The sequence below is a fragment of the Pristis pectinata genome, chromosome 24, assembly GCF_009764475.1.
Source record: "Pristis pectinata isolate sPriPec2 chromosome 24, sPriPec2.1.pri, whole genome shotgun sequence".
Classification (NCBI taxonomy): domain Eukaryota; kingdom Metazoa; phylum Chordata; class Chondrichthyes; order Rhinopristiformes; family Pristidae; genus Pristis; species Pristis pectinata.
Genome location: NC_067428.1, coordinates 2,897,817 through 2,920,508, shown reverse-complemented (window position 1 = coordinate 2,920,508; position 22,692 = coordinate 2,897,817). Strand labels below are relative to the sequence as shown.

At 42.7% G+C, this 22,692-nt stretch overlaps 1 protein-coding gene across 2 annotated transcripts in view; it reads left to right on the top strand.

Moving 5' to 3' along the window:
* Positions 1 to 5,327: 5,327 nt before the first annotated feature.
* Positions 5,328 to 22,692, top strand: part of c24h19orf44 (chromosome 24 C19orf44 homolog) — a 29,771-nt gene continuing 12,406 nt past the window's right edge. The window contains exons 1-4 of one of the 2 annotated variants that reach the window (XM_052037582.1): positions 5,328 to 5,437; positions 8,655 to 8,763; positions 12,669 to 13,391; positions 20,875 to 21,088. In XM_052037582.1, coding sequence (XP_051893542.1) covers positions 8,656 to 8,763; positions 12,669 to 13,391; positions 20,875 to 21,088 — 1,045 coding nt within the window. In that variant the 5' untranslated portion in view covers positions 5,328 to 5,437; position 8,655. The remainder of the gene's footprint in view (positions 5,438 to 8,654; positions 8,764 to 12,668; positions 13,392 to 20,874; positions 21,089 to 22,692) is intronic. The other variant, XM_052037583.1, reaches the window with a different exon arrangement.

Below are 22,692 nucleotides of genomic sequence, written 5' to 3'. Positions count from 1 at the left end.
TTTCAGATTTCCAGTATCTGCAGGGTTTGTTTTTCAACTTCATCCTTCTTCCCCGCATCTTTCTGAAGCTGAAACAGACTGTTTGCAACCTTGTAAAATCTGTCTGGGGGTGCAGCCTCTCAGCTGAACTGTCCTAACACACTCCTGACTGCCCCTACCTTTCTAGAGTCATGGAAATAGTACAGCATGGAAAGAGGCCATTCGGTCCAACTTGTCCACGCCAATCAGTATTCTGTTATAACCCCATTTCCTAGTACTTGGTCCATAGCCTTTTATGCCTACAGGGGCATAACTGCCTGCTTGTTCAGACTGGTGGTCACCCATATCCTCTCTTTCTGCACCTGCAGACTGACTAGCTCACTAACTGTATTGTCTGCTTCATTCTGCACATCATGGATGCTCCATTGCAAGTCTGTCCACAGCTTCAAATGCTCTAAGTGGTCTGCCAGGAGGTTCAGCTGGACATTTCCCGCAGGGTAGTCGTCAGGGACATTGGGAAACGTCCCCAATCTCCCACATCCTGCAGAACAAGCATACACTGCCCTCGCCTCCATAACCTTTATGACTGCTCCCTTCAACTAAAAGAGTAAGATAGAGAATAAAATACTTTACCTTGTCACTGTTCACGCTAGTCATTGAAACCTGGTGCTCAACAAAGCCCAGACTTTGACCTCAATAGCAGCAATTCAACCTCAAGGCAGCCTCCCCTGCTAGAGCTTGCCTCCCTTTTATATGCTGCCAGTAGGTCAGGACAACCCGTTCTCCTGCCAGGAACCTGCCTTTTTAAACTGTCGGTGCCTGCCGGCAGGAAAAGCTCTGTTCTCTATAAACCTAAGCATCCAAAATTCTGCTGCTGTATCCTGACTTGCTCTTTCTAATTAATAGCTGATTTACTTTGGCTCCCAGTTAAGCAACAACTCGATTTCAAAGTTCTCATCTTTGTTTTCAAAACCCCCCATGGTCCTGGCCCATGTTACCTCTAATCGTCCTAGAGCCCTCCAAGCTATCCATGCTACAATTCTGTCCTTTTGTTCATCTCTGAATCTGGTAGCAGTCCGTCCTTCTTTTTAAGGAATGCCTTACTGACCCCCTTTCTGACCAAGCTTTTTGACACCTGCCCTGATGTCCTTATATGTCACTTGGCTGGATAGTGTTCATGAAGCACCTTGAGATATTTTAGCTATGTTAAAAGTGAATTCTCTGCATTTCCCCAAGTTGTTAAAGGTGCACTATAGGTAAAAGTTGTTGTCATAATTGGTGTTTGAAAAGTCTTAGGGTAACTACGTGCAAACGTTTAAAAGCAAAATGCAAACAAAACCTTCTGATTTTACTTCAAATTAGAAAATACAGGAAATTCTCAGCAAATCAGACAGCATCTATGGAGAGAAAAGTAAACAAATGAGAGTTCAAAGAGATTTTATAAGTATACCAAGGGAAAAAGAGTAACTAGAGAGAGAATAGGCCCCCTCAAAGACCAAAGTGGACATCTTTGTGTGGAGCGGCAGGAGGTGAGCGAGGCCTCCTCTGTTTTTATTGCGGAGAAGGACATGAAGACTTCAGAACTTGAGATAGTTAATGGGGATGTCTTGGGGATAGTCTGCATTACAGTAGAGGAGGGGACTGGATGTCTTAAGACCTATGAAGGTCTCCAGGGCCTGATCAGGTATATCCAAGAACACTGTGGGAAGCTAGAGAAGAAATTGCAGGAGCCCTGGCTGAGATATATGCATCAACGTTAGTGATGGGTGAAGTGCCGGAAGACTGGAGGGTGGCTAATGTTGTGGCTTTATTTAAGAAAGGCTGCAAATAAAAACCTGGGAACTATAGGCCAGTAAGCCTAACGTCTGTGGTGGGTAAATAACTAGAGGGGATTCTGAAGGATAAGATATACAAGCATCTGGAAAGACACGGTTTGATTAGGGATAGTCAGCATGGCTTTGTGCGTGAAAGATCATGCCTCACGAATTTGATTGAGTTTTTTGAAGAAGTAACCAAGAAGGTCGACGAGGGCAGGATGGTAGATGTGGTCTATATGGGCTTCAATTATGCCTTTGAAAAGGCTCCGCACGGTAGGCTGGATGGAAGGTTAGATCGCATGGGATTTAGGGAGAGCTGGCTAACTGGATACAGAATTGGCTCGATGGTAGGAAGCAGAGGGTAATGGTGGAAGGTTGTTTTTCGGACTGGAGGCCCATGACCAGTGGTGTTCCCCAGGGTTCTGTGCTAGGCCTATTGCTATTCTATATCAATGAACTGGATGAGAATGTACAAGGCATGGTTATTAAGTTTGCAGGTGGTATTAAAATAGGTGGTGTCATTGACTGTGAAGATGGTTATCAGGATTTACAGTGGGATCTTGATCAGCTGGGTAAGTGGGCCAAGGAATGGCAAATGGGGTTTAATTCTGATATGTGCAAGGTGTTGCATTTTGGGAATACAAATGAGGGTAAGACTTTCACAGTGAACAGTAGGGCCCTGGGGGGTGTTGTAGAACAGAGGGACCGAAAAGTACATGATCCCCTGAAAATGGCATCACAGGTGGGCAGGGTGGGGAAGAAGGCTTTTGGCATGCTAGTCTTCATCAGTCAGGGCACTAAGTATAGAAGTTGAGCTCCAATGCCAAATTCAAATCCACCGATGGCACTACTGTTGTTGGACGAATCATAGGTGGTGATGAGTCAGCTTACTGGAGGAGATAGAACATCTGGTTGAGTGGTGCCAGAACAACAAGCTCTCACTCAACGTCAGCAAAACTAAAGAGCTGATTGTTGACTTCAGGAAGGAGAAGGAGGGGGGACATGCACCAGCCTACATTGTGGGAATCAGCAGTGGAGAGAGTCAACAGCTTTAAATTGCTGGGAGTTAACATATTGGATGAACTGTCCTAGGCCCGACACATAGATGGGCACAAGGAAAGCGCACCCGTGTCTTTGGTTTCTTAGGAGGTTAAAGAGGTTTGGCTTGTCACTGAACACTCTAACAAACGTTTACAGATGTACTGTTGCAAGTAACCTGACAGGTTGCATCATGGTCTGGTACGGCAATACAAATGCGCAGGAATGTATGAAGCTGCAGAGAGGAGTGGACTCTGCCCAATATGTCACGGGCACATCCCTCCCCACTATCGGAGGTATCTACAGGAGGCGCTGCCTCAAGAAGGCAACATTCATGATCAAAGATCCCCACCACCTGAACTATGCCATCTTTTTGCAGCTACCATCAGGCAGGAGGTACAGAAGTCCCACACCACCAGGTTCAAGAACAGCTACTTCCCTTCAACCATTCGGTTCTTGAACCAACTGGCGAAACCCTAATCACCACTACAGTTTAGCAAAACTATGACCATTCTGATCACTTTACACTAAAATGGTCTTTGTTTTTTATTGTTCTAATTGTATTTTTCCTTGTAAAAATTGTGTACAATTTATGTTTAATTTATGTTTTTTTGTGAATACTGCTTATACGATGCTATGTGCCTGTGATGCTGCTGCAAGTAAGCTTTCCATTGCACCTGTGCACACATGTACTTGTGCATATGACAATAAACTCGACTCTGACTTTGAGATGTTATGTTGCAGTTGTACAAGACGTTGGTGAGGCTGCATTTGGAATATTGTGTTCAATTTTGGTCGCCCTGCTATAGGAAAGATGCCATTAAGCTGGAAAGGGTGCAGAGGAGATTCATGAGGATGGAGAAAGGGTGAGAATTTTTTTTTCCCATTAGAGCATAGGAGAATGAGGGGTGCTCTTACAGAGGTGTATAAGATTATGAGGGGCAGAGATAGGGTGAATGCAAATAGTCTTTTTCCCCAGGGTTGGAGAATCACAAACTAAAATGTTTAAGGTGAGATTGAGGAGGTTTAATAGGACCCTGAGGGGTAACTTTTTCCCAGGCGGTGGTCAGTATCTGGAAATGAGCTGCCAGAGGAAGTGGTTCAGCCAGGTACATTAACAACATTTAAAAGGTACTTGGGCAAGAACATGGATAGGAAAGGTTTTGAGGGATATTGGCCAAACGTAGGCAAATGGGACTAGCTTAGATGGGAATCTTGGTCAGCTTGGACAAGTTGGGCTGAAGGGCATGTTTCCATGTTGTATGGCTATGATTCTAATTCAGTTTGGTGACCTCTCACCAGAACTGAGAAAAGTTAAACAGGTTTTAAGTTGCAGAATGGGTGAAGTGGAATACGACAGTCATGATAAGAAAATAAAAGGGAAGGTCTGCAATAACCTTGGGTAGAAAGTCAGTGATACATTAAATGCAAACGTTCCCACATATAATTATAAACAGCAACATGAAAATCAATAAATTCCAAATAAAAGAAGTCAAAGGAAGTCAATTTTGAAAAAGTAATTTGGGAATTGAGACCACAACAATTTCATCCTATCTGGATGCATCACAGCCTGGTATGGCAATTGCTCCACCCAAGACTGCAAAAAAAATTGCAGAAAGTTGTGAGCACAGCCGTCTATCATGAAAACCAGCCTCCCCTCTATTAGCTCTGTCTACACTCCTTGCTGCCTTGGGAAAGCAGTCAACATAATCAAAGACTCCTCCTATCCTGGTCATTCTCTCTTCTCTCCCCTTGTAATGGGCAGAAGATACAAAAGCTTGAGAACACGTACCACCAGACTCAAGGATAGCTTCTATCCCGCTGTTATAAGACTCTTTAACAGAGACCTTGTACGATAGAGGACTCTTGATCCCTCAATCTACGCCATGGCCCTTGCACCTTGTTTGTCTACCTGCACCACACTTTCTCTGTAACTGTAGCACTATATTCTGCATTCTGTTGTTGTTCCTTTTGTACTATCTCAACGTCCTTACCTATGGAACGACCTGTCTGGATGGCACGCAGACAAAGCTTTTCACTGTATCTCGATACAATAATAACCCAATTACCAAATTACTAATTTCTGCCTCTGGGAGCCTGCCATGCACAAATGAGTTGATGTCACTCCTACCACAGCAGCTGTGAGAGGTTTGGACCATCCGAGGTCGTGAAAGGCGCTATATAAACGTAAAATCTAACTTTCTAATTAAATAAAAGATTAGATATTTAATTGACGCTGACGGATCACCGCACAGTTGAGCCAAATGGCTTCCCTTGCCTACAATATCTTGTGATCACGGCCGCCAGCGCAGGCACCCTCTTTCTATAAACCACATTTAAACCCAACGACGCTTTCTATAAACCCACATTTAAATCCGATGCTGCATCTGCTGAGCGCTCCGGCAGGTCTCTGGTTCGAGTCATTCAGCGACCGGACTTCACACCAGACCACAAGCCACCTCACATAACACGCTCCCCTCAGGCGGCGGCGGCGGACAGCCCGGAATAAAATCCCTGTAGCACCGGGAGGCGGAGGCATTACGGCGTAACACCGGGGACGGTAACCAGGCAACACCTGAAACGTGGGCCGGGGCGTCAGGCAGGTAATGGAGGCTGTCAGACTTTGTCCTCTTAGTTCGATCTAAAACCCCGTGTCAATGTAAAATATTACGTTCTCATTTTAAGTAACCTACACACACGGCGGTGGGGAGAGCAGACGGGGTGAGGTTCGGGCCCATGCTCCTTACCCATTCTGGTGAAGGCTTTGACTTTGACAGGGAGCTGCTCTATGCTGAAGTGTTGTCCGATGGAGTTTGTATTTTCATATTTTCTATTGCAGATTTTTGTCACCTATAATTGTTTGTTTTCCATTTAATTGTGTTTAGGATGGGTTTATTATTAGTCTTTTTGATTACAAGCATCACATACAATGCTGATTCAATCTCTGCTGGTTGACGTGACCAAGATTTCAGCTTGCTTGACCTGCAGTACTTGTGCTGAGAAGTCACTTTGAAAGTTTATACGTCTGACCTAAATGAAGGGTCTCAACCCGAAATGCCGACTATTTCCCCCCACAGATGCTGCCTGACCCACTGAGTTCCTCCAGCACCTTGTCCTTTTTGCAATATGTCTGATCAGCTTCTTGAAGTTCTGATCTGTCAGATCATCACATGTGTAGCTTGCAGCAGCTCCCTGTGGGAGTGGATTGGCAGAGAGGTACAGTTTGAAGGAGGTTGTACCCCATGTGCACAGTTTACTAGCTGATGATGAGCATCCTCAACCTATCATACCCCAGTGCCTCAAAGGATTTGGGTTCTTGCACAAGGTGGTGGGAAACATTTGCTGCCTGTTGGAACAGCTGTTGAGTGGACTAATTGGTCATGTTTTAATAGTGGCTGGTAAAGTCATAACTGCCCCCGCTTCTGGTTCCAGCTAGGATCTGACAGGTTTCGTTAGCAGCACACAAATGTGTAACCCGGGTGATGATACAAATGTGTAACCCGGTTTGTCATGATAGGCAATCAGGTATACTTTTCTTGCAATAACACTCATCAGAGCAACTCTGGCTGACTTCCCACATGTTCAGGATGAATTCAACCCCACGTAAGTGATAAGGCACTCAAATTATCTAGAATTATTCATAAACTGCAAAGGCATTAGAATTAGGCTTAGGGTTAGCTGTGTGCAAATTCGCAGGCAGTTGCCATGATCCAACCTTTTGAGTCTATCTCATTGCACTTCAAAGCAGACTTTTTAGCTGGCTGATCAATGACAATGGATGCTCACTTAAAATGTGTTTAAAGTACCTGTGAGGATCCCAACCAATGAAGTCCATGACCACAATGAAAGAGACAACCAGAAGTATTATTGAGGAATCCCTTGGCATGTTGAATTTGTGCTCCTGGTGCACAGATGGAGAAACATAATGCAGTTAAACCACCAGGAATGTGTATCATACTGACTGGGATTCCCTCTTCTTTGCAAGATTTATTTAGATTTCATCAGCCCTTTTTTTTACAGGGGAAGCACATGTAAAACCAATCCCACCCACTACTCCCCCACCCCTTTATTTCACCAGCAGGCTTATTTCCTCTCAGCAGTGGAGACGAGCATCTCCTTTAGAATGCTTAAAACCCTGAGCATTACATCCAGGAAGGGTTCATCAAAACAAGGTGCAGACATTGAACATTTAGACTTGCTTCTGGCAATTCTTTCTGTTGTGTTTGGAGTGTCGTTGAATTGAAATCGGCGCAAGCTTATTGTCATCACAATTGCTAATTTTATTCAGAAGAGCAACTGGGAAATAAAATCCATGGTAGCTGAGTTGAAAAGCCATTGGCAAAATACAGCATTTCACACGTGCTGCTGGACCCCACTCCTTCTTTTCAGTCAGACATTGTCACATTTGTGTCCCAGATCTGTAATAACTGGGAAGAAATTGCACTTTATAGAAAAGCAATTTGGAATATCTCAAATATAGGTTGAAATATGGAAAATAGTAGGAACAGTAGTTAAAGCTCAATGTGAAAATTATGTGTTAAGATGTTGACTAACTACTACTCTAACTCTGCCCCGGTAAGTATATAAAGCCATGGGGGACTTCCTTTATCCATTTTCAGTTAAATTCTGCAACTATAGTAATTAACTCCACTACAATAACAGCTTTTATTAACAGGGCACTTTCTATTGTACCAAAAACATCTTAAGAAACTTCACTGGAGTGTTTTCAATGAAAATTGATGCCAACCCACATAATAGCATTTTAAAGCAGATGGCTAGAGAGGTCTCAAAGAAGGAAAGACACTGGGAGGCAACTCCAGAACTTATGGGCTTGGCAGCTGAAGGCATAGCTACCGAAGTTGGAAAGATTAAATTTGGGAATGCATATGTCCAGAATTGGAAGAGCACAGATATCTCCAAGTTATCCAGCTGGAGGTGATTATAAAGAACTATAAGGAAAAGACAATGAAGGGTTTTAATTTTAAAAGCCTCATCCTTGTTTTCAAGTTATTGCTTCACCTGGAGCAAAAATTAGTCAGTAAGCACTGGGATAATGGGAGAGCAAGACAGTGCAAATTGGGATATAGGCTGCAGAATTTTGGTCCCAAGCTTATGGAATGAGGGAAGCCAGCCAGCAATACATAGGAATAAACTCTGGAGGTCAAACAACATGAATGAAGGTTTCAGCAGAAAATGACCAGAACAACTGGGGAAATGGTTGATGTTACACAGATAGAATTAATTTGCTTAGTGCTACCATGGATTTGAGGTTTGAAACAAAGGTCTGAGCCAATAATGACATGAGGGTTGCCATTGTCTAATTCAATTTCAAACAGTTGTCAAGGAGAGGAGAGCTAGTGACTAGGGAATGGAGTTTGTGACAGGACAAAAAAAAAGAAAAATGGCTTTAGTCTTAATACTTAATTGAAGGAATCTCCTGTTCATCAAGTCCTGGATGTTAAAAGAGCATAATGTGACAATTGATTACAGTGGCAGACTCAAAAGAGATGGTGCTAAGGTAAAGCTGGATGTCATTAGCATATGTTCAGTGTAGATGAGAAATAGGAGGTGGCCAAGGATAGGTCCATGGGGAACTTCAGATGTCATAGTTGGGGCTAGAAAGTGAAATGGAGTGATTCAATGGTTACAACTGTACTGGCTATTGTTAGCAGCCAACCACCTGAAACTGTAAGAGCTGCTAGAGGCGGCTTTTTTGGGGGCAAGGAGATGTGCAATATGTTTGCAAATAATCATTAATTTATTGTTGAAAGGAAGTCATTCAATAATGCATCTCCCGACTAGGTGTTCTGTTTTTGTTAGGATGTTTAGAAGAAGTGGACTGGGGAGTTCTGCCTTAGTAAGAGCCCAGGCCCAGCTCTCTGGGCAGAGAATATTGGAAAGCTTCAATGTCTATGGAGATGAACTTCAGGTAATGAAAATCTTGATTCTTTTCATAACCGGGTCTGGAGTCTCTGGAATCTTTCCATTTTTGTTGTTTCCTTTCCATTTTGCATTCATCCTCAAACCTTCTGACTATTCACACACTGTCTCAAATATCAGTTCTTTGATCTTTCTCATTATGATCATTATTGTCTCATAATGATATAATTTTCCCCATCTCCTTTTCTCCACATAAAGCATCTTCCAGATCATTCTATTTCTTTTCCTCCCCATTAACTTTTTGTCGGGCACCAACTGCTACTTATGACACAGAAGGTGGCCCTTATTTGTGGCCACCTTTAAACCCAGTAGAGCAATCCCATCAGTCCCATTCCCAATCTCCTTATTACCCTGTGGTACTACAATTTGTTCTGTTCCACATATTCCCCTAGATTCTTTATCATGGCACAATAGTGCAGCGACCCTGGTTTGATCCTGACTAAGGGTGTTGTCTGTATTGAGTTTGCACATTCTCTCTATAACCTTGTTAGTTTCCCCAGGTGCTCTGAATTTCTCCTGGATCCCAAAGATGTGTTGGTTGGTAAATTATTTGGCTGCAGTAAATTACAGATGGATGGCAGAAAATTCATGGGGGAGTTTATGGGCATGTGAGAGAGAACAGGTTACTGTTGGGGGAATGGAAATGCTCTAAGAGCCTGCATATACTCAGTGGGACAGATGGCATCCTTCTATGTTGTGAGTGAGCAAGGAGTAAATTTACATAAGCCAATTAACCAACCAGCAAGTACTTGGGAGGAATCCTGAGCATGCAGAAGAAATCCAAAGGGAAGATGCAAACTCCACACTGACAATACTTGGTCAGGGTCAAACCTGGATGCTGGATACTAAGGCAGAAGCACTGTGCTGCTACTTAACCTGAAATCAATTGGTGCAAAATGACTTAGATACTTTAATAACATATTGCATCATACAATGACATTTCCAGGAAAGCTCAAATACACAGTAAATGAAAATTTAAACAATCTGAAACTGGAAATCTAAAATAAACGCATAAAATGCTGGAAACACTCAGCAGGTCAGGCAGCATTCATGGAAAGAGAAATAGTTAAAGTTTAAGGTTGATGATCCTTTGTCAGAGAGAAAACAAATTAATTTTCCATAGCAGAGAAGGTGAGGGAGGGAGGAATAGGTAAGGAGAATTTCTCTGATAGAGTAAGACCAAATAAGTTAATTTGATATTTAGAATAAGATAGTGCTTCTTTGTCTATGTTACGTGTTGCTAATAGCAGTAATGTAGGGCAAGTCCAACAGGCCAGTCTATACTGATGGGAAGAGAAAGCTTGCAGTTGACTGCCACTTTAATTCCCCATCCCACTCTGACCTATCTGTCTGTGGCCTCCTACACTGTTAAGGTGAGGCCCGACGCAAGCTTGAGGAAAAACACCTCCTCTTCCATCTGGGCACATTGCTGCCTTCAAGACTCAATATCGAATTTTCCGACTTTAGGTAACCAGCTTTTTCTCTATCTGTATCAGAACTGCCCACTTGTGCTAGTCTTCCACCTGTGATTTTTGGTTCAGTTTTTTTTCTCATTCCAGTTCTGACAAAGTGTCTCGGACATAAAAAGTTAACTTTGTTTCTCTTTCCACTAATGCTGCCTGACCTGCTGGGTGTTTACAGCATTTTCTGTTTTTGGTTAAGCTCAGATACATATTTTTGCCCTCCATTTAAGCATATGGATTGTCTTAGGCTAGTCCTCATTCCCTGGCCAGAGGGCTTTGTGTTATCTCACATGAAAGTTTTGCCAATCAATTAATTAATCTCATTACTTAAAAAATGCACAAGATATTCCTCCCCCATTTTTTCCTCTCTTCCCCCTTTATGATGGTTTTAGATTTCCTCTTGAAGTTTGTTCAGTTCCTCACATAGAACTTGAAAGTTTCATCACCTTTGCTGCCATTTTCCAACTGCCTCTTACTTTCACATGGTCCATTTCTAACTCTTTCCCTTTTTCAACCTTTCTTTCTCCATCTCCAGGGATAAGTTAGAACCAATATCCATTTCAAGCCCAAAGGCTCCTGCAGCTACTGTGACCACTCCTCCTTCCCACCTATTCCACACTTTCCTCATTAGTGCCTTCAAGATGCCTTCCTTTTTCCTTAGCCATGGCTTTCCCTTCACTATAGTTGACAGGATTCTCAACCATGTCTACCCTATTTCTTGTGTTCTCAGTCCCTCTCCTCTCACCCAGAGAAAGGATATGATTTACCCTGACCTCACCTCCCACCTCACCAGGTAGATTATTGGATTTCTGCCACCTTCAACATGGTTCCACTACCAGACACATCTTCCCTTCCCTTTTCAGCATTTCAAAGTGACTGTTTCCTCGTGACTCCCTGGTTCATTTTTCCAGCTCCACCAACATCCCCTTCTCACGACATCTTCCATGTAACCACAAGGGATGCAATACCTGTCTCTTGCCTCTTTTCCCACCAGCCAGGGACCCAAACATTCCTTCCAAGTGAAGCATCAATTTACTTGAACTGCTTCAGGGCTCTAGATGTGGTAGACTCTGCATTGGAAAATTTAAATGCAGATTGGGTGACCAGTCAATAACTTCACGGATAATGTTTAACCTCAGTGCTACCTTCCTGCATTAACCTCGTATACCTTGACATCCTTAATATCTAAAATTCTGTCTCTGTATTGAATGTACCTAGTGAATATCTACAACCTTTGTGTGTAGAGAATCCTGAAGATTCACTTATCTTGATGAAAAAAATTTCTCCTCATCTCTGTGCTGAATGGCCCACCCTTCATTGTGTGACTGTGGTCCCTAGTTCTAGACACCACAGCCACAGGCAAAATCAACGCCACGTCTATCCTGTCAAGATGTTAAGAATTTTGTCAAGATGTTAAGAATTTTGCATCGTCTAGGGATTCACAGCCCTTGGAACTCAACGTTGAACTCAACAATTTCAGATAACCAGCTTTTCCTTCTTATGTCATTATTTGCCAGTTCTGATGAAAGCCTGTAATGTTAACTCAGTTTTCATCTCTCCATATATGCTGCCTGACCTGCTGGATATTTCAAGCATTCTCTTTTATTCCAGATTTCCAGCAATTGCAGTGTTTTGCATCCTACAATAAAGCATTGCTTTTTCCCCTCGTCTGACCTCATTCATCAACCTCGTCATGGCCCTTATTTGTCTACCTGCACTGCACTTTCCCTGTAACTGTAAGACTATATTCTGCGTATTGTTATTGCTTTTCCTTTTGTACTACTTCGAAATACTTGTGTTTTGGAATGATGTGTACAGATGGCATGCAAAGCAGTTTTTCACTGTATCTCAGTACATGTGACAACAATAAACCAATTACGAATTATTTGCATCTCCTCCAAAATCTGCACTTAACAAGCCTTCACCATCCACTCTGTTACTGCTAGCACCTTTTTTTGTACTTCGTTCTCTCTTGATCCCCACCCTTTCAAAGGCATTCCCTTGTTCTTTCTACCCTCCCCCTTCCCTGCAATTTAAAACATGTTCTATTTCCAACTTTTTCTAATTCTCACAAAAGATCATCAACTTTGTTTCTCCTTTCACAGATGTTGCCTGACCTGCTGAGTATTTCTGGCCGTGGCTCTTTTCATTTCTTAGAATTCTTCCTCTTAGTTAAGATAAGGTATCTTTATTAGTCACATGTACATCGAAACACACAGTGAAATGCATCTTTTGCGTAGAGTGTTCTGTGGGCACCTGCAAGTGTTGCCACGCTTCCGGCGCCAACATAGCACGCCCACAACTAAGATTGAAAATTGAAGGTGTTAACCATTGTGATAGGTTCAGCCACTGGACCTACTTGAATCTATATGCTTTCTCTTTGAAGTGACAACAGCAACTATATTCTAATCTGCTACTATTGTATTTACAGGACTATATGACTGTCTGTAAGAAAAACAGTGCCCTGATGGTCAGCCCTTTCAACAATGAAATCAGTGACCTGAGTGATCTTTCCATAGAGGACACCATGGAAAGGAAATGGAAAAGAAAACAATATGCAAAACCTGCAGCCACTACAAAGCCAGCAGAAGGCATCAGTGAGCAGCCATTGACTTCTAATCGGTTCTTGAAGAAGGCAGACAAATTGGCAGTAGCAAAGAGTCTGAAAGTGAGCAGTTATGCATTGAAGGCTGATGAAGCAGACACAAGAAGCCTTAATGCTGCACCAGCAAGGGTCGGATCTTCCAATGCTGTGCTGGCCAGACTGGCACAAATAGAAAACAAAATTATGAACCGAAAACTGAATAAACATCGGATCAATTCTGATGAAAATTTGCCGGTGTCTGATGATGAACAACTTTCCCCCAAGTCAAGTACTGAGCTAAGTGGAAACGGGAGCAGGTTTTTGAAGAGAACGGTAAATACTGCAGCAAAACAGGAGTGTAATGCTGAAATTCAGAATAAAGAGGTGGGATCTTCAAAAAAAGACCAGCATCAAGCACATCTTAGTACTCCAGTCAGAGTGGCTACAATTGATAGCGATGAAGAAGAAATGAAAAAGATGTTGGGAGGCTCCCTTGAACTCTCTGATGAAAGTGAACTTATTAAAAGATCACAAAGGACGCCACCACATGGTTCCAAATTGCACAAACAGGTAGTGTATACACCTAATATTATTTCACTGCCAACATACATTTGCATCTTATTTTTAATGCAGGTAAGCATTTCCAAAACCTATCACAAGAGCTTTATCAGACAAAGTGTGAAACCAAACCGCATAAGAGAATATTAGGAATGTGATCATAAGCTTGCTTAAAGATGTAAAACTTAAGCAGGGTTCTAAGAGTGGAGAAGTTTGGGTGGGAATTCTAGGGTTGAGCTAGATAAGTAAAAGCAAAGCCACCAGTGGTGGTGCAAAGGATGTGGGAGATGCACAGGAGATAAGAAATGGAGAAGCACTGATTTTCAGAGAATCTTGGGGTTGAAAGAGGTTGCAGAGGTATGAAGAGGTGAGGGCATGGCAGTATTTGAATTCAGTGATGAGAATTTTAGAACAGATGCATTAGTCAACCCGATGCACTGATCAACTAAATGTCATTCTAGTGTAGTAAGCACAAAGGTAATGTTGCACAGCGCAAAGTAGGATACAACCAGCAGCATTTTAAATGAGCTGAAGTTAATGGAGGGTGGAAAATAGAAGGTTGTCCAAAAGCAATTTGAAGAGCAGTTACTACAGAATAATTTTACAACTCAACAAAATTGAAATAAAGTATAAAAATTCAGATACTGCAGATTATGAACATACATTTTTAAGTCAATGTTACTCATGAATTTACCAAGGTCTGATCCTTATCAGAAGCACTAGTCATACAGGAAAATTGAAGGGGGTGGGGTAGGAGTTGGTGGTGAGTGAATGGTTACCCTGTGGTACATATTTGGTACTTTTGGAAGTTGAGGGTATGATGGAGCCCTTGGGTGTCAGAGTTTGGGGCATATATGGGAATACCCTGGAGGAAGTGAGCCTCTGGCTTCCTCAACACTGGTTCAAATGTCAGTGACATTATACTCTTGTAGACACTCCACAGGTTCCTTAATGATGTGTATTTTGCAGAATTCCAGACTCCCGCAGTCTGATGTAGTAGTGGAGGATTTTAGGTCTTACAAATGAGTTCAGAAGGTGATTGAAGAATGTAAAGTGGAAGAGCTTTTGTGCAATCATATTGTACAGACCAGTCAGCTGGTTGGATTTGGCAGTCCTAAAGCAGTTGCTTCTCTAATGCTAAACCTTGAAGCCACTTCTGGCAAGTGCTGTTAGAAGATAAAATGTGTTTGAAAAGAATTAAATTTCAAAGGTGAAATAAGATCAAAGCTGCATCTGACTAAGTGTGGCATGAACATGGAACATAGAACAGAACAGCACAGGAACAGGCCCTTCAGCCCACAGTGATGTGCCGAACTAATTAAAGTAGTAATTAAACACCTAACTAAACTAGTCCCTTCTGCCTGCACAAGTCCATATCTCCATTCTCTGCACATTCATGTGCCTATTAAGGAGCCGGGTAAAACTAATCAATGGGTATTAAGGAGAAAACACTCCAATGATTAGTCATTACCTTGCACAAAGGAAAATGGTTGTGATTAACATATTTTTAGATTTTATATTTTCACACGACATGGAGCACAGTAGAAATAATCTTCTTGTACCTTGTTTCCTATTGCTGACATTATCCTGATTATATTATATTGTACTCTTTCTATGACTTTAAAGTCCTTATTATAGTTTGGTGCCTCTAAATTACAATAGAATTAATTTTGTATAAAAGCCTGTTTCTTTTTACGCATGTCGTCTGTGCCCCTATGTATGAAACCCACAACGCTATTCACTTTTTTTTTAAACAGCCTTGTACACCTGCATATACATCTTAACATTTTTTTTGAACTCTTGGATCTCAATGTTCATCTATACCTCTTCAGAATTCTTCTATTGATTGTATACACAAAGGGTTAGTAGTTGGTTCTCAGTCACTTGCACTAATCCTGTACCATAGTAATGGCTGTAGATCATACTGTTCTTCAGAAATTCAATTCTGTTGAAGACAAGAGAACTGAATGTTGGTTAATAGAATACAGAGCGCAGCTCCTACGTTGTGTGTTTAACAGGACTCTGGATGAATTTCAATCATTCATTCACTTCTCATTTGAAATTAATGAAAATGAATTTCTCATTTCACATTCTCCCTCCCTGAATGTATTGCTTCACACTTAACTATATCAAATTAACCCGCCACTTTTTGCCCATTCCACTTTCTCTCTCTTTGACACCCTTCATACACCTTCTCATTGGTTGCGAAACACTTTTGCGTAATTGTGTATTGTGCTCAATATTCCTGACTCGCCAGGTCTGTACCAAGAATCAGTGTCTTGCCTTTGCCTCGAAGATCCCCAACTTCAAATTTGGAATGAGAAGTGACCATCGGTAATAGTGACCATGAAGCTATCAGATTGTCATTTTAAGATAAAAAGCTGTGAGATTATTTTAATTTCTTCAGGGAAGGAAATTTGCCATCTGACCTATAAGTGATGATTCATAAATCCTCTCTGAAACTGCCGTTTTGTTCCTTGTTAGAGATGGACAATTAATGCTGATCTGGCCACCAACATCAACATGCAAAGAAGGAATAAAACACCTTTGCCATTCTGAACAACATCCATTTACTCTTCTTTTGCTTTCCATCAACCAGCTAATGTCCTGTACATGGTGCTTCATTTCCTTGTATTACATTTCTAAATTTTGTAACCAGCTTCTTTCAATACCACATTAAATAATTCCTCCAAAAGTCCCCACTATAAAGAAGTCAGGCTTCAGTCAATTCAATTCATGCTAAATGATATCATGAAATGGCTGAGTGCACTGGATATAGCAAAAGCTATGGGGCCAAACAACATTCTGGCTGTGGTGCTAAAAACTGTAGCAGCCATGCCTCTATTCCAAGCTGTTTCAACACTGGCATCTACACAGTAATATGTAAAATTGCCCAGAAAGGTCCTATCTGCAAAGTACAGGACAGATCCAATCCAGCTGGTTATCATTCCCTACATCTGTATGAATGCAGCAGCAATGTACTGGAAAGTGTGATCGATAGTTCTATCAAACAATACTTACTCACCAATAAGCTGCTCACCAAGAGCTCAGTTTTGATTTTACCAGGACCACTCAGCTCCAGATTTAGTTAGAGCCTTAAAGCATGAACAAAAGAGCTGATTTTGGGATTAGTGTTGTGTTTGGAGTGTCAGATGTGGGGCCCCTGGGAGACGACCAGACTACCTGATAACTACATCTGCGCAAAGTGCACCGAGATGCGGCTCCTCAAGGAACGGATTGAGAGTCTGGAGCAGCAGCTGGATGACCTTCGGTTGGTTAGGGAGAGCGAGCAGGAGATAGACAGGAGTTATAAAGATTATGTAGACAGCACCTCAGTGGCAGTCCCCCTCAAAAACCGATATCTCATTTTAGATTCGGTTGGAGAGGATGACTTCATAGAGGAAGACCTCAGCAGCCAGGACCTTGGCACCGTGTCTGATACTGTGGTCCAGCAGAGGAAGAGACATGCAGTGGTTATTGGGGATTCGATAGTAAGGGGTACGGATAGGAGATTCTGCGATAGCGATAATGAGTCTCGGATGGTGTGTTGCCTCCCTGGTGCCAGGGTACGGGATATCACAGACCGTGTCGAGAATATTCTGAGGGGGGAGGGTGAGCAGCCAGAAATCTTGGTACATGTAGGTACCAATGATGTAGGTAGGAAAAGAGAAGAGGTCCTGAAGGAGGAATACAAGGCATTAGGGAGAAGGTTGAAAAGTAGGACCTCAAGGGTAGTAATCTCAGGACTACTACCCGTGTCGCGTATCAATGACAGGAAGAATAGAAAGCTCTGGCAGTTAAATGCGTGGCTGAGTGACTGGTGCAAGGGGCAGGGCTTCAGATTCTTGGATACCTGGGACCTTTTTTGGGGGAGGCAAGACCTATTTGCTAAGGATGGGTTGCATCTAAACTCCAAAGGGTCCAATATCCTGGCGGGAATGTTTAATTTAGTTGTAGGGGAGGGTTTAAACTGATCTGGCAGGGGGATGGTAACCAGGATGCTAGGTTACAAGATGCTAAGGTGAGGGAGAAAGTGTATAGAAACGAATCCATTGAGGATGGCAAGAATGACAGGCAGGTGATAAGTCAGGATAATTTACTGAATAGTAGAAGTACAACAAATCAGGATGTTAGGATACAGAATGTTAGGATCGGGGATGAGGATGTTCGGATACCGAATGTTAGGATAGGGGATGAGGTCTACACGAACATGTCTAAGATAGTAGGTAGCGAAGATAGTAAGAAGGATGGACAGGTAGAAAGTCAGGATAATCTGCTGATCAATAGAAGTACAATAAAATCAATAGCAGATACCAGTCTAAACATACTATATTTAAATGCACGTAGCATCAGGAATAAAGTAGATGACCTAGTGGCACAACTACAGGTTAATAAATATGACATCGTTGCAATCACTGAGTCGTGGCTTCATGATGGATGTGATTGGGAACTGAATGTCAAGGGGTATACAGTATATAGGAAGGATAGGAGGGTAGGCAGAGGGGGAGGTGTGGCCATGATGGTTAGTAGCGATATAAAATCAATAGAAAGGAAGGACATTGGGTCAGAGGAGGTGGAATCCTTATGGGTGGAGCTGAGAAATAGCAAGGGTAAAAGAACAATAATAGCAGTCATATATAGGCCCCCGAACAGCAGTCAGGAAGTGGACCATAAGTTGCAGATTGAGATAGAAAAAGCGTGTCAGAGTGACAATGTGAAGATAATTATGGGGGATTTTAACATGAAGGTGGACTGGGAAATGCAGCAAGGCGGTAGTACTCAGGAGAGTGAGTTTGTGGAATGTCTAAGGGATGTTTTTCTGGAGCAACTTATTGAGGAGCCCACCAGGGGATCGGCTGTTTTGGATTGGGTGCTGTGTAGTGAACCCAAGGTGATTAGGGAACTAAAGGTAAAGGAACCACTGGGAACAAGTGATCACAATATGATTGAGTTTAGTTTCAAGTTTGAGAAGGAGAAGCTGATAACTGGTGTATCGATATTTCAGTGGAATAAGGGAAATTACAAAGATATGAGAGATGAGTTGGCCCAAATTGATTGGAGGAGTAAGTTAGCTGGAGGGACGGCAGAGGAAAAATGGAAGAAATTTCTACAGGAAATAAGGACAATGCAGGACAGATATATTCCAAGAAAAAAGAAGGTTTTGAATGGAAAAAAGGCACAGATGTGGATAACGAGGGAGGTGAAGGATAAAATAAAAGCAAAAGGGGCGGCGTACAAAGTAGCAAAAATTAGTGGGAAAACAGAAGATTGGAACGATTTTAAAAATCTGCAGAGAGAAACTAAGAAGGTCATTAGGAAAGCAAAGATGAGTTACGAAAGGAAGCTGGCGGACAACATTCGGAAGGATTCTAAGAGTTTTTTTAAATACATAAGGAATAAAAGAGAGACACGGGTTGACATAGGACCAATTGATAACGGTGCAGGAGGTATTATAATGGATGATAGTGAGATGGCAAGGGAATTGAATGAATATTTTGCATCGGTCTTCACCGTGGAGGACATAAGCAATGTGCCCGTTAGTCAGGAGTCTCACGAATTGGAGCTGAGTTCAATTGAGATTAATAGGGAGAAGGTGCTTGGAAAACTAAAGGGGCTTAAGGCTGATAAGTCTCCCGGACCGGATGAGGTGCATCCCCGGGTTCTGAAGGAGGTGGCTGTGGAGATAGCGGAGGCATTGGCGATTATTTTTCAGGAATCGATAGATTCTGGCATGGTTCCGGAGGACTGGAGGGTAGCGAATGTAGTTCCGTTGTATCAGAAAGGTGGGAGGCAGCACAAAGGCAATTACAGACCTATTAGTCTGACGTCAGTGGTGGGAAAATTATTGGAGTCTATCCTCAAGGAGGAGGTTACCGAATACCTAGAGGCGCAAGGCAAGATAGGACCTAGTCAACATGGTTTTGTGAAGGGGAGGTCCTGTCTGACCAACCTATTGGAGTTTTTTGAAGAAATCACAGGTAGGGTGGATAAGGGAGAGGCGGTAGACGTTGTGTATTTAGACTTTCAAAAGGCCTTCGATAAGGTGCCTCACAAGAGACTGATTAATAAGATGAGAGGTCATGGAATTATGGGCAGGGTAGCAAAATGGGTGGAGAATTGGCTGGTTGGCAGGAAGCAAAGGGTGGAAATAAAAGGATCTCGTTCTGGTTGGTTACCGGTTACTAGTGGTGTGCCGCAGGGGTCGGTGTTGGGGCCTCTCCTTTTTACCTTGTACATCAATGATTTGGATGATGGAATAAATGGTTGTGTGGCTAAGTTTGCGGATGACACCAAGATAAGTGGAGGAGTAGAGAGCATAGAGGAAATAGAAAGAATGCAGAGGGACCTAGACAGTTTAGGAGAATGGGCAAGGAAATGGCAGATGAGATTCAATGTTGAGAAATGTGCAGTTGTACACTTTGGAAGTAGAAATAAGCGGGTAGATTATTATCTAGAAGGAGAGAAGATTGATAGTGCGGTAGTACAAAGGGACTTGGGGGTACTCATACAAGATACCTTAAAAGTTAACCACCAGGTTGGATCGGTGGTTAAGAAAGCGAATGCTATGTTGGCATTCATCTCGAGAGGTATAGTGTATAAAAGTAAGGAAGTGTTGATGAGGCTCTACGGGGCGCTAGTGAGGCCTCATTTGGAATACTGTGCGCAGTTTTGGGCCCCGCATCTTAGGAAGGATGTGCTGACGTTGGAGAGGGTTCAGAGGAGATTTACGAGAATGATTCCAGGAATGAAAGGGCTTAAGTATGATGAGCGTTTGTCGGCTCTTGGACTGTACTCGCTGGAGTACAGAAGGATGAGAGGGGACCTCGTAGTGACATTTAAAATGTTGACAGGTAAGGATAGAGTAGATGTGGCTAGGCTGTTTCCCTTGGTGGGCGTGTCCAGGACCAGAGGGCACAATCTTAGAATTAGAGGGTACAGTTTCAAGACAGAGATGAGGAGAAGTTTCTTTACCCAGAGGGTGGTGAAATTGTGGAACTCCTTGCCACGCACAGCAGTGGAGGCCAGATCAGTGGGGGTATTCAAGGAGGAGATAGACAGATATCTAAATAGTCAGGGTATCAAGGGATATGGGGATAAGGCTGGCAAATGGGATTAGAATAGTTTTTTTTTCTCTCTTTTTTTCCCACCCCATTTCTTTTTCCCTTTTCCTTGGAGCAGACTCGATGGGCCGAATGGCCTGCTTCTGCTCCCTTATCTTGTGATCTTGTGATTTCCTGAGGCAAGGTGGGAGTGACTGCTTCATACCAGTATTTTACTGAGTGCGGCATCAAGGAACCCTGGGAAACTAAAGTATGGGAATCATTGCAGGACAAGGTTTTCAACCACTGAGATTTTTCCAATTCTCCACAATCCTTGGTCTAGGTAAAAGCCCTTAAATAATAAACAAATTGAAAAGTTTATCATCTTATTGGTTACAAATGTATAAATATTTAGTCATACTGTCCTTTTGACTCCTGCTTCATTTTGCTTGTAGTCTGTCTTGAGAAACTATCCAAGGAGCCATCTAAGAATGCCTTCTCCACCCAGTGTGGGCTCCCCTCAACTGAGTCTGTCTCCAAGAATGAAATTTGTAAAACGTATCCCAACTTCCTCAACTGAACGAAGTGAGATTAAATCCCTGGATGAGCTCTTTACTGAACCTTCTGTTGCTGAGGATGTCGGAAGCCTTGACGATGAAACCTCTGATGGTGAGTACCTATTTGCAATCTGGTTTGAATTGGTCAAAAACATAAAATTGGACATCTTTTCAAGGAGTCTGCTATTCATTCTTTTGTTATGCTGATCCTCACTTTCTATCTGTTTCTATCCATATCATGTAACAATAGTACAGTTGCATTGAAAATTGTAGCAATAGGAAAGGGTCATTTGGTACAATAAATATACCCCCTTTCTTAAAAATGATCTCAGCTGGAAATTGATTTCTCACCATATTCATCCATTCACTCTTTCCTGAAATATCTAATTGTTTCTTGAACTCATCCCAAGCTGGTAAATTAGTTTCCTAGAGTCCTACTGTATCAGGTCACCTGTTCAGCCAGGCCTTTGACCGTTTCCCATTCCCTGGTCCCAACAGGCTCATCTTTACCATGAAAATACAATCCCCTTACACCTCCATCCCACATCAGGAATAGTGTGAGTGTCCTCTATTTCTTCCTGGAGCATAGATCCAACCAGTTCCCCTCCACCATCACACTTATTTGTCTGGCTGAACTTGTTCTCACGTCGAACAACTTATCCATTAACTCCACTCACTTTCACCAGATCAAAGGTGAAGCTATGGGCACTCACGTGGCCCAAACTTGTGCTCGTCTTTTTGTGGGATATGTAGAACAGTCTTTATTTCAGTCCTACCCAAGCCCATTCCCTCAGCTGTTTTTCTGGTACATCGATGACTGCATTGGACTCTCTCCTGCACTCATGCAGAACTCGACAATTTCATTGCCTTTGCTTTTACCAATTTCTACCCTGCCCTCACCTTCACAAGGTCTCTCAGAAAAGGTAGGGAGGAGTCAGGCTAGCTACTAACATCCACTACAAGCCTACTGACTTCCACAGCTATCTCAGCTACTCTTTGTCCTACCCTGCCTCCTGTAAGCTCTATATTCATAGTTCCTCCGTCTTCATCATACTTGCTCCAATGATGAGACTTTCCATACAGGTGCCTCTGAAATGTCTTCTTTCTTCCTGAACCACAGCTTCCCTTTTACTATGGTTAACAAAGCCCTCAACCACATCTCATCCATTTCCTGCCCCTCTGCTCTCACTTCCTCTCCTCCTGCACAGAACAAGGATAGAGTCCAGGGCAAGGACAGAGTCCTCCTGGTCCTCACCTTACACGGCACCAGATTCCACATTCAATAGGTCATTCTCCGCAATTTCTGCCACCTGCGAAGACGTTCCACCATCACACCCATCTTCCCTTCTCCTTCCCTTTCGGCATTTCACAAGAACTGTTCTTTTCACAACTTCCTTGTACACCCTTCCATTTCCCCCTTCTCACGGCACTTTCCCTTGCAATCGCAGGTGATGCAACACTTGTCCTTTCACTTCTTCCCCTCCTACTATTCAGGGATCCAAACAGTTTTTTAAGTTAAGCAGCGATTCACTTGCACTACTTCCAATCTAGTGTACCGCGTTTGGTGTTCACAGTGTCTTCTCCTTGACATTGGAGAAAACAAATGCAGATTGGGTGACCACTTTACAGAGCACCAGGATTGTCTGCCTCTTTAATTCTACCTCCCTCTCCCACTCTGATTTATCGGCCTATGGCCTCCTGCACTATTACAATGGG